The sequence below is a fragment of the Mesocricetus auratus genome, unplaced genomic scaffold (assembly GCF_017639785.1).
Source record: "Mesocricetus auratus isolate SY011 unplaced genomic scaffold, BCM_Maur_2.0 Super-Scaffold_100007, whole genome shotgun sequence".
In the NCBI taxonomy this organism is placed as follows: Eukaryota; Metazoa; Chordata; class Mammalia; order Rodentia; family Cricetidae; genus Mesocricetus; species Mesocricetus auratus.
Window position 1 is genome coordinate 48,003,085 of NW_024429191.1, and position 11,320 is coordinate 48,014,404.

The following is an 11,320-nucleotide window of genomic DNA, read 5'->3' on the forward strand; positions in this document are numbered from 1 at the left end:
GAGTAGCACTTGCCTCAAGTGAAAAGGACCAGGGGTCGGATCCCCAGATCCAGAAAAAAAAAATCGCCGGGTGTTGGTGGCGCACGCCTTTAATCCCAGCACTCGGGAGGCAGAGGCAGGTGATCTCTGTGAGTTTGAGGCCAGCCTGGTCTACAGAGCAAGTTTCAGGACAGCCTCCAAAACAATACAGAGAAACCCTGTCTCGAAAAACAAAACAAAATAAAAATCATAAATCAGATTCCACCATTCTTCTATCATTTCAGAGCCTTCCAATGGGTAGCATCAATATAAACTCAGGGGTTTTCTGTATGTAGACATAGAAACTAATTATCACAAAGGCAATTTTCTCTCTCTCTCTCTCTCTCTCTCTCTCTCTCTCTCTCTCTCTCTCTCTCTCTCTCTCTCTCTCTCGACAGGGTTTCACTGTATTGTTTTGGAGACTGCCCTGGAACTCGCTTTGTAGACCAGGCTGGCCTCGAACTCACAGAGATCCGCCTGCCTCTGCCTCCCGAGTGCTGGGATTAAAGGCGTGCGCCACCAACGTGATTAAATGATTGTAATGGCGTATGTAGTTCATTATTTCGTTGAACAAAACAAGAGTCAAAGTTTCTAACCAACATAAATAGATGGGATTACAGGGAAAAAAAAACCTGTTTTCTTCCTCTTCCTCTTTCTCTTTTGGAGGTGTGGTCTCATGTAGCCCAGGCTGGCCTCAAACTCCTTATGGGGAAGGTCTTTTCTGATTCTCCTGCCTCTGCCCCTCAAATGCTGGGCATACAGGTGCCACCATGTGCTGGCTCCCCATCCTTGCAGGATGAGACTTTGCAGAATTCCAGTCATCCTCCTCTATTCCCTTTCTCTGCCTTTTCTCCAGTGTACTTACTGCCTGCCAAGTAATATTTTGGGTAACCCAAACAGACTTTTCCCGACAAGAGCACAAGCCAGTAAGGACAAAACTTGTTGCCTACTTTGTTTGGACCTGTTTGTGAGGGGCCAGAACAGCTAAGACAAATGTGCTGAAGACGAGGAAGACAGGATTCACCCTTTACAGCTGTGGTCCTTAAAGTTTATGATGCTCTTTCCTGATGAGACCCTTCTTTGAAACAAACAACAGAAAAGAAAAGAAGGAAAAAATGCTCCTTTCTAGTTTATCTGAACCTGTGATCACAGAACAAGAGAACTGGGAGCTGTTTGTTTTAGGAACTTAGAACTCTCCTCTGTGTTCTTGCTTTGGCTCCAGGCTGTTTTCCTTTTTTTTTTTTAATTTTTATTTTCTTATTATTTTATGTGCACTGGTGTTTTACCTGCATGTATGTCTGTGTGAGGGTGTCAGATCCGGAAGTTAATTGTCAATAGAGTGCTGGGACTTGAACCCCGGGCTCTCTGGAAGAACAGTCAGTGCTGTTAAACAATTGAGCCATTTCTCCCTCCTCTAACCCTCCCTCCCCAGTTTTCCTACTTTCAACCCTCAAGCCCTAGGGAAACAGACTTCTAGGAACTGATCTCCCCACCAGGTCCAGGGCACCCTAACAAGCCTGCTTCCCCTTTCCCTTTGAAGATGGAGAGGGAAGGACAAGGTTGTCGCCGCAGGAGAGGGGAATGTAAGCACAGCACCAGCTGCACCAGCCTTTCTTCTACTGCCAGCGTCCCTAGAGGCCTAACAAGTGGCCATGCCCCGCCCTCCTCTGCCCATGTACTGTTAGGTTAAAACCATGACATGTATGAACACAGGCTCTCTCTCTCTGTTTTTGTTTGTTTGTTTGTTTGTTTGTTTGTTTTTGAGACAGGGTTTCTCTCCTGACCATCCTGGCACTCTCTCTGTAGAGCAGGCTGGCCTTGAACTCACAGAGCTCCCCAGTGCTGGGATTAAAGTTGTGCACCACCATTGCCAGGCCTCAGGCTCTCTCTGAGGTAGAGGCTTATGATCTTCTTAGAGACACCCACTCATGCTCTCAAACAAAGGTACACTAGGCACAACTTCACAGGCCACATCTGTACCAGCAAAGAGTTGGAGTCAAATTACTCAGTTCATTCAACTAGTCTCACTGGAGGGTAAACTTAGGTTTTGAGGGACTGAAAAAGTTTATTTATTTATTTTTGAGATAGGGTTTCTCTTTGTAGCCCTGGCTATACCGGAACTAACAATGTAGACCATTTTGTAGAGATCTGCCTGACTGTGCCTCGGGAGTGCTGGGATTAAAGGCATGTACCACCACCATCACCCGGCATATGTGATTTTTAAAAGGAAAAAAAAATTAGGCATAGTTAAGTAATATTTAGAACAACTCAAGAATGCATTAATTTACATATTTAAAAAGCTAACAAATAGCCGGGCGTTGGTGGTGCACGCCTTTAATCCCAGCACTCAGGAGGCAGAGGCAGGCGGATCTCTGTGAGTTCGAGGCCAGCCTGGTCTACAGAGCGAGTGCCAGGACAGCCTCCAAAACTACACAGAGAAACCCTGTCTCGAAAAAAACCAAAAAAAAAAAAAAAAAAGCTAACAAATAGAGGTGAAACTTTGGGTTCAATCTTCAATACTAGGGGGAAAAATCTGACAAACTGTCAGTGAAGTAGTTACAATGAAATAGTTAAAATGATGATTATAACTGTAACTAATACTTAATAAAGAAAACACTGACAAGCACCCTATCTTCTGGCAAACCTCCACAGGCTGCCTGCCTACTTTGTGTATTTCTTTTTCTTCATGTGTATGTGCAATTTACAGCATGCTATGACCCTATGAACACCTTCCCGAAAGCTTCTCCAGATCTTGTTTTGGGTTTCTCAATTTCATTAGCATTATGGTGAATCAGCTTATGCCCTTGAAGTTCTTAAACAGGCTCTCAGCTGGCTGAGAAAGCCTGTTTTCTTAGACCAATGGGTTTGTTTTTCTTCTTTTCAAATTGAGCATTTCACAGGTTTCTTATCAGATGGCCTACAGCACTTCTGATGCCCAGGGTATGGGGGGGGAATCTGGGGTGGGATTGGAGATGGGTGGGTTGATGTCAGGGGGGCCGGGGGTGGTGGTGGGGTGGGGTGTAAGTGTGGGGTGTAGGTGTGGGGAGGTAGAGAATGAGCCTCAGTAGCACTCAGTAGCAGGGAAGACTCCTTTCCCATTGAGAGGTGGGGAAATGAGGGTTATAGCATAGGAAAGTGGGGGCTCTCCGACTGCTACATTTTCTTAAAAGAGCATTTGCTTCCAAAACAATACAGAGAAACCCTGTCTCGAAAAACCAAAAAAAAAAAAAAAAAAAAAGCTGGCCTTGAATTCTCCATTGCACTTAGACTAATCCCCAAGATCTTCTAAGGCTTCCTTCCAAAATCCTGTGACATGGGTTATGCCCGACTTAATTTATATCTCATCTTATATCTTCCACCCCATCCCCCAATGCTCTGTTCTAGGTTCCTCCTTTAGCTCGCTCCCACCAGCAAATCTCTTTTCAAGGGAGGGCTTGGGCTTGTTCATTTTGCTGGGACTCATGGGTGACTATGCTGAGATACATATTGTCACTGCCGTGAGGTTGCCTCTGACCACTTTGACTAAACTAGCGCTTCTCTGTCACGTTATTGCTGTTATCCTTACAACCACGTGAAATTATTCTGTTCTATATTCGGCCTTCTTGGCTGTTTCCTGTCCCCACGCCGCCAGTAATACACGTTTCAGGGCCAATGTAACCCCAGTGCCTAACACTAGCGGGCACGTAGCAGGCACACACAGATCTAGGGTTGAGCGGGCAAATGTGCCAGTTGGGTGGACAGAGATGCCAAGACTGTTTTCTTTTCTCCTAGGACCACAGCCCCTGCTTGGAACTGGGAAGGGAGCGTTGTCACTGACACAATCCAAGAAGAGACCCCCATCAGGCTGAAAGAGACAGGAGACAGCTGAGAGGAGAGGAAGACTTAAACCGGAATTCAGACTGTGAGAACCCGAGAAGGCCGGGAGGAGGGGCGCGGAGGGGGGCGGAGCGCTCGGGAGGGGAGCGGAAAGCCGGCGCGAGGCGTCAGGGCCCCCGGGTCGCTCACAAGTGGCCCCCACATGTGGCCGTGCCGGGTCCCGCCCTCCCCGGGCGCGGCGCGTGCGGGATCAAAGCTGCCGACAAGGGGCGGACCAGGGAGCTGCGGGGGACCGGGGGTGCGAGCGTGGGAGCGCAGGGTCCCCGGAGGCGACAGGGACCCGGGAAGACAAGACAGGAGGGAGAGGCGCAGAAAGGGAGCAGCAGAGGGACGCGAGACTCAGAAGCCGAAGAGACCGCCCTAGCCCCGAAGAACCCCAGCAGAAATCGCCTAAGTACCTGGAAAAAAAAAAAATCAGAGAGAGATGGAGTCGTTGACCGAAAGACCAGAAGGCTGACATGCCCAGGTCCTTGGACCTGGGGAAAACGCGCTTCAAAACAGAAAGTGAGAGGGAGAGAGAGGAAGAGGGAAAGAAAGACCAGGAAGACCTGGCTCTCCCCCGCGGAGGAAGGAGAGGATCCCTGGACAGGGATCCCAGTTCTAGGTCCTTCCTCAGAGTTGAGCCTCCGGAGGTGCGGACATGGGTGTGAGTGTAGAGATAGCTGGAACCTTCCAGGCTGGGGTGGGGGTGGGGGTGGGGGTGGGGGTGTATGAGGATCTGCGGACAGTCCGGAGCTTTCAAGGCAGTCACAGAATCAAAACACTACATTTAATTTTTGGTTGAAATGTTTAGCCAAAAACATTCATCCCGAAGGAAAATTATCTATGCATTGGCCGGGAATCGAACCCGGGCCTCCCGCGTGGCAGGCGAGAATTCTACCACTGAACCACCAATGCAGACAGAGAACGGCGTTCTAAGGAATGTATCTGACCTCATCATCGACGGAGCCAGCCGTGCTCAAACCTGTTAAGTGTGGAAAGGGTTTGCGAAGAGAAGTTAAGGTGGGTGGAGCGCCAGGCCATTCTTTCTCTCCCTTGGATCCGGCCACCGGGCCATAAAGTCATTCCATATGGCCAGGGGCGGCCCCACACCCGGGTGCAAACTGCCCCGGCCCTCGAGCCTCACGTGCAGGTGAGAAAAACTCAACCCCAATCCTGGTTCCCAAGGAGGGGGGCAGCGGGGCCTGCTGAGGCCACACATCTGTGCTCCCATTTGGCTGAAGTAGGGAAGGTGGGATGTACTGGGGGCCCTAATCCCAAATGGGGTCCCTTCTCAATCAAGTCTGGGCCCCTCCCGCTCTGCCTGTGGGAAGGCAGCCTCTGCCAGAAAAGCGCTCAGGATGTGGATGCCCTCTGGCAGGAGACTCCACAGCTACCTTCCTTCTGGCCCGGTTTGTAGCCCTGTTCTTTCCCCCGTGTCTTCTCGTCATGTTAGATATCGGTTTTACCTTCTCAGGCACTTCGTCCTGAAGTCTCCAAGTGCTGACACATCCTTCCGTAGAGGGTCTTGCTCTTGGTTTGAGGTGGGTGCAGATCCCCTTTTGTAACCAACCCTTTCTTGTCCCTCTAGCAAATCTCACATTTTCCCTGTTTTCCCACAGTCACTAGACGCCTCCAGAGGCAAGTAACTCCGGTGCACTTGTGTGAGGTTTTCCCGTTAGCCATACTCCTGAATTCAGTTTTAAACCAAATGTTTGTAAATGGAAAATTTTCTTCATTCCTACTTATACTTTGAGGACTTCATCCCTTTTTTTTTTTCTAGAAGTTTCCTTTGCTCCCACCTCCCTCCCCCCCAAGTCCAGCCATCCTCAAGGAAATCTGTTCTGGGGCACTCGCTTCACTTCGCTTCTGTAATAGTCGCTTGACGGCAGACTCGGCTTATCACTGGGTCTGCAGGCGTTAGTAGAGGAGGTATTGCGGGGATTGAGTAGAAGGGACAGGCACCACGGCATGCTTTCCCGCAGCCTGCTCTGCGCCTTTAGGGTCGGTCTGCTCCTTCTGCCCAAGAGGAGGGACGACTTGGGGGAAGATACATAGCATTCAGCCTGGAGGCTGAAGCGCGCTGACATTCATTTCAGTGTTGATGAAGCCATAGTGAACCTCCAAGAAATCTACTCTCCTAGGAGATCCCCAAGTTTCATGTCTAAGCCAGTTGTGTCCCAATTCACTTAAACTCCCTTCCCCTAACATTCCCCTCCCTTCAGTTGGGTCCCGCCTTCTTATACAGCCTAATGGTCCTTAAACCAACCTGTGACCCCTTCCTTCCCACGCTTCCCACACTTGGGGCCAATTCCTCTCCGTCCCCTCCCCCTGCAGTCCCCGCCTTTCCGGGAGCCTCGTGCCCGGGCTCTTTGCCCTAGGCATCCAGGAGCTGAGGGGGGCGGGGCTGGGTCCTCTCCCTCCTACCCTGCTCTGGCGGGATATAAAAGTCTAGGGAGCACGCGTCGTGTCCACCGCAGGGTCCGGAGGCGCAATGGTCACTCGGGATCGAGCTGAGAATAGGGACGGCCCCAAGGTGAGAAGTGGGAAAGGCGGGAGCAAGGAGTCCCTGTTCCGAACACTGTGGGTTAGGGGTGAGGATGGACTGAAGGGACAGAGATGCTCGTGCGACCCAAAGAGAGGGTGAAGAGAACAGGGTCAGAGCCGGACTTGTGTGGGTGGCGGAAGCCGAGGTCTAGGGGTTTAAAATTGTGGGCCGCGTCTTGTGGCCTGGAGAGCTCCAGAGAGTGCCAGAATTTGGGCACCGTGGCCTATCCTAGAGCTCAGGAGGTTGAGGCAGGTGGATTGCCTCAAGTTCGAGGCCATGGAGTAAGTCCTACAAACACAAAGCAAGCAAACGATATAAAACAACATAAAATAAGCTAGAAGACAGAGCGGTGGAGGAGGACTGGAATACAACAAGGAGTCTGCTTACTGTGGAGTCTGTGAACCACATCTGACTCTAAAAGAAGACTTTTGAGTCGTTGGGTCCAGAGATGCGGGGCCGGGCGGGAGATTTTAGAACCCGCGGCGACTCCTGGCGAATTCCTAGAAGGGCTTTAGCGAGAAGGGGAGGTGTGGTCGTGCTATGTGTCTCCGTTGCACTCTGGGCTAACAATTCTGATTCGTACCGTGAGGGTTGGGGGCAAAGAGTGTGCCCAGAGTTCTTCACTGATACACCGAGAGGGAGAATACACAAGACAGATGTAGAGAGAAGGGAGGCGAGGCACAGACGGGAGGCCGGAGGAGGAAGCCGAACACGGACGGGGCAGGGGTCAGAGAGCGGGGAGAAGTGGGGGCGAGCCACTGAAGCCGGCCCTAGGGCGCTGGGAAGGAGGGAGTGAGAGTGAACCAATGGACCAGCCCTAGGCAACCAGGGATTGGGGGGAAGGGGCGCATGGGGTGTCCCAGGGGCGGGATCGGACGCTCGCGTGGCGGCGCTGAATCTCGGTCCGGTCGGCCCGCTCTCCCTTTCCCGCTGGTCACAGATGCTGAAGCCGTTGGTGGAGAAGCGGCGCCGGGACCGCATCAACCGCAGCCTGGAAGAGCTGCGACTGCTACTGTTGGAGAGGACCAGGGACCAGGTCAGTTCCACCACCGGCCCAGGCTCTTAAGCATCCAGTGCGTGTGTCCCAGGGCTTTCCACCGGGGTGGGGACATAAGCTGGAGTGGTGACCCTGGTGCCAAGGCGTCCTGACCCGAGCCTGGCCTTTGAAATCCCATCCCAGACCCCCTCTCGATCTGAGAATTCGGTCTTCGCCACCTTGCGGGTCTTTAAGTTTCCTGTTTGGCTCTGTAAACTGAGCTTCCAGCGTGCCTCAGTTTCCCGCTTTGGGTCTCTAAATATCCTCGTCTATCTCCTGCCCCCATTAACCAGCTTCAGTTTTGCGGTGGTTTTCACCACTCCTCACATGTTGGGAACTGGTTCCACTCCCTCAGGGTGGACAGTCTCGTCTCAGGGTGGGACAGGGACCTTTCTTGGTCATCTCCACATTCGGTCGCGAGTCATGGGGGTACCCGCAGCTCCCGTACCGCCCCTCCCTTCTTCCCCCAGCCACTTTCCCCCTCTCTCCCCACCCTTTTCTGTCTCTGCGCCCCCCGCTCCCTCCGTCTGTAGAACCTCCGGAACCCGAAGCTGGAGAAAGCAGAGATACTGGAGTTCGCCGTGGGCTACTTGAGGGAGCGAAGCCGGGTGGAGCCCCCGGGTACAGCGCGGGGGGTGGGGCAGCGGAGGGAGGGAGGGAGGGTGGGTGGGTGGGAGCTGGGAAGGCTCGAGCTGGGGCAGGGGCGGGGGACGGGGGACTAGGGGAGCGGCCCGCTGTGCTCCGAGGCGAGGTTAATGACACCTGCGCGTGTCTGTCTCTGTGTCTCTCCCATTCCCCCTCCTCTGCACGTCCATCTGGTCTCCCGTCTCTGTCTGTGCGCCCGTCTGACCTCGGTTCCTCTGCGCCCCGCCCTTTCCCTCATCCCCGTTGGACCCCTGCCCTGCCCGCCTGTCCTCCCGCCGGCTGCACCAGGGGCTCCCCGGTCCCCAGGCCAGGACGCCGAGGCGCTCGCCAGCTGCTACTTGTCCGGTTTCCGCGAGTGCCTGCTTCGCTTGGCGGCCTTCGCGCACGACGCCAGCCCCGCCGCCCGCTCCCAGCTTTTCTCCGCTCTGCACGGCTACCGGCGCCCCAAACCGCCCCGGCCAGAGGCTGTAGATCCAGGGATCCCAGCACCGCGCCCACCGCTGGACCCCGCTTCACCCATCCTTGGCCCCGCGCTGCACCCGCGCCCCCAAGTGCACCAGGCCCCCCCTAGTCCCCGCTGCGCTTGGTCCCCATCCCACTGCTCCCCTCGCGCCGGGGATTCCGGCGCGCCGGCGCCCCTCACCGGACTGCTGCCACCGCCGCCGCCGCCTTACAGACAAGACGGGGCGCCCAAGGCCCCGCCACTCCCACCGCCCGCGTTTTGGAGACCTTGGCCCTGAGCTTTGCGGGGCTGTGGCGGGGATTGGGGGTGGGGTAGAGACTCCAGCCAGAGTGCAGGAGAGGGATCCGGGCGTCGGGGCGAGGAGGGCAGCGGGGCGCGCGGGCTCAGCGCGCGGGTGAGATGTGGTTTATATTAGAGTATCTATATAAATATATATTTTCCTATTCCTTTTCCCTGCTCCACTACCCTGTGTGTAGGATTGTACCCTCTCTACCCCAGTCCAGTTCCAGTCCCTTCCCTAGTCCCTAGTGCATGGAATAAAATGGTTATCAAATCCCGGTGTGTCCCCTAGCCAGGGGCCTGCCTCTATATCGGTGCCACGCCCATTTGCACATTCCCTTCTCCCACATTTAGGCCTGCTCTCCACGGCCCAAGCCATGGGGCAGACAGGTAAGTAACAAACCGAGAGACAGACTGAGGTTGAAACTGGACTCGAAAATAAATTGGGTTAAGTGAAAGCCAAGAAAAGTTTAATAAAACCGACTCTGGTGGGATTCGAACCCACAACCTTTGAATGGCTTTTTCGTCACTAGAAGTCCAATGCGCTATCCATTGCGCCACAGAGCCACATGGCGGGCGGCGCCTTCTTCCAGCTTACGGAGACTAGCATAGAAAAAAAAGGTAGCGCGGGAAGGGCAGAGAGTGCGGAGCTGTGTCATCGGAGACGGAGGCGAAGATCTGAGAGGCTAGCGGAATGAGGCGAGATGCAGTGCACGCGTGAGCTAGGTGGGAATGAGGGTGGACGCGGGTGAGGGGAGCAGGGAGGGACAGTCACGGAGTTTGAACCAGCCAGCAGTGCAAAGCTCGGGCGGCTCCTTGGGCTGCCAAGCTCACACTCGCTCGGTTCCCAGATTTGATCCCACTAAATAAATTTGTTTTGTTGTAAATCTCTGTGTCTTCTGCTCATTTATGTTGCTTCTTTACCAAGTCGTCCAGAGTCTCTGTGGCTCCTCATTCCGGGTTTGAAATACGCAGCAAAACAAATTTAGGTCAGTTCGCGATTTTTTGTACGGACTTCCTTCTGGTATCTTAGGAAGACAACGGGAAATGTTGGTCTGCATGCGGGTAGCGTGGCCGAGCGGTCTAAGGCGCTGGATTTAGGCTCCAGTCTCTTCGGAGGCGTGGGTTCGAATCCCACCGCTGCCAGGCCAGAGTTTTTCTTCTGGCTGCTGTGTGCTTCAAGCCTAAATGACACTTTATTTAGTTTTAGACATCCATTTCTTGTCTTGTTTCTCCATCACCTCTCTTCCTCGTTCTTGCCAGTTCTTGTCAACAGACCGCGACTCATTTTGTATTCATTAGCAAGATTTTGTAAGGCAAGATTTTCTAAGCTACCTTAAGAGTGACATGTTTATAGTTCAGCTCCATTGTAAACATGTCTAGGAATAGGTTTTATAGTATAATAAACTATATTACATTATAATATGCTAAAATTCAGCGAAGATCCCAGTGTACACATATTTGTTTCTTTGTGTTCTATCCGAGGGTACGTAATGGGGTTGAAGCTATTCAACATAAAAGGACAAATATGTTTTTATTTAATCTTGATGGTGAAAATAGTAAGGTTCCACCGAGATTTGAACTCGGATCGCTGGATTCAGAGTCCAGAGTGCTAACCATTACACCATGGAACCCTCTCTTTCGTCCTCTCTTCGGAAATTATATACATTATTCTGTATTCTATTTTAATACCACTCCCAACTTTATCATTTACCGAAACAAATAAAGCAAACGCATGAAAGCCTCCAACTACCTGAGATATGAATTCTTCTTCTAAACCTGAAGATTAAGAAAGGAGACCAAAAATTTAGTTAAAATGCTGATTTTAAAATAACACTTTCAGTTAAAATAAGATTTTCAAATATTGTAGTAAGTGGAATATGTTATTAAAAGCAGTTTCGCCAACTTCTTTTTACTCTTTGGCTTTTAGAAAAATTAAACTCGTATCCCTGGTTTACAGTGTTCCCTCTTATTTACACCTCCTTTTAAAAGAAGGTAATCTTTTTGTTGTTTTATTGCGCTCGTCAAACTTCAAAGTGGGACAACAGGAACGTGTATAGGGACACACAGGTTTACAAAAGCTTACCGCCCGAACAGGGACTTGAACCCTGGACCCTCAGATTAAAAGTCTGATGCTCTACCGACTGAGCTATCCGGGCTCTTGGAAGTAAAACACCTCCTTTTAAAAGAAGGTAATCTTTTTATTGTTTTATTGCGGTTGTCAAACTTCACAGTGCGACAACAGGTACATAATTTTACAAAAGCTTACCGCCCGAACAGGGACTTGAACCCTGGACCCTCAGATTAAAAGTCTGATGCTCTACCGACTGAGCTATCCGGGCCCTTGGCCACCATGCACTCACACCTCCGAGAGTATTTTCTGATACATCTATCCTTTCGTTCATAGTCATCTAAATGACAAGGAATGCGTTTAAATGTGTGACGACCTCATGAAGTCTAGCTACTAATGCCGGTC

At 51.8% G+C, this 11,320-nt stretch overlaps 1 protein-coding gene and 6 non-coding genes across 9 annotated transcripts; 2 read left to right on the forward strand and 5 right to left on the reverse strand.

Moving 5' to 3' along the window:
• The first annotated feature begins 4,618 nt into the window (after positions 1-4,618).
• Hes7 (hes family bHLH transcription factor 7) lies at positions 4,619-9,731 on the forward strand. Of its 3 annotated transcripts, XM_021225743.2 has the most exons (5): positions 4,619-5,026; positions 5,351-5,417; positions 7,362-7,457; positions 7,991-8,078; positions 8,391-9,731. In XM_021225743.2, the coding sequence occupies exons 1-5, from the start codon at positions 4,965-4,967 to the stop codon at positions 8,840-8,842; spliced, it is 765 nt and encodes a 254-aa protein (XP_021081402.1). In that variant the 5' UTR covers positions 4,619-4,964; the 3' UTR covers positions 8,843-9,731. The 3 variants fall into 3 exon arrangements, with proteins under 3 accessions (XP_021081402.1, XP_021081401.1, XP_021081405.1); XM_021225742.2 differs by having other exon boundaries at positions 4,619-5,417; XM_021225746.2 differs by lacking the exon at positions 4,619-5,026 and having other exon boundaries at positions 5,288-6,409.
• Trnag-gcc lies at positions 4,721-4,791 on the reverse strand. The gene has a single exon. It is a non-coding gene; the product is annotated as a tRNA-Gly (tRNA).
• Positions 9,325-9,411, reverse strand: Trnar-ucu. Its single transcript is given in 2 exon segments — positions 9,325-9,360; positions 9,375-9,411. It is a non-coding gene; the product is annotated as a tRNA-Arg (tRNA).
• A 177-nt stretch (positions 9,732-9,908) lies between the features above and the next one.
• Trnal-uag lies at positions 9,909-9,990 on the forward strand. The gene has a single exon. It is a non-coding gene; the product is annotated as a tRNA-Leu (tRNA).
• A 416-nt stretch (positions 9,991-10,406) lies between these two features.
• On the reverse strand, positions 10,407-10,478 carry Trnaq-cug. The gene has a single exon. It is a non-coding gene; the product is annotated as a tRNA-Gln (tRNA).
• A 452-nt stretch (positions 10,479-10,930) lies between these two features.
• Trnak-uuu lies at positions 10,931-11,003 on the reverse strand. Its single transcript has one exon. It is a non-coding gene; the product is annotated as a tRNA-Lys (tRNA).
• A 110-nt stretch (positions 11,004-11,113) lies between these two features.
• On the reverse strand, positions 11,114-11,186 carry Trnak-uuu. Its single transcript has one exon. It is a non-coding gene; the product is annotated as a tRNA-Lys (tRNA).
• Between the last annotated feature and the right edge of the window lie 134 nt (positions 11,187-11,320).

Excerpts from the sequence above, each read along its gene's own strand:
- Hes7 (XM_021225742.2), top strand. The coding sequence starts at position 5,235 with ATGTGGATGCCCTCTGGCAGGAGACTCCACAGCTACCTTCCTTCTGGC. Across the intron at positions 5,418-7,361 it reads GGTCTTGCTCTTGGTTTGAG|ATGCTGAAGCCGTTGGTGGA; the intron begins GTGGGTGCAGAT and ends CGCTGGTCACAG. Across the intron at positions 7,458-7,990 it reads TGGAGAGGACCAGGGACCAG|AACCTCCGGAACCCGAAGCT; the intron begins GTCAGTTCCACC and ends CTCCGTCTGTAG.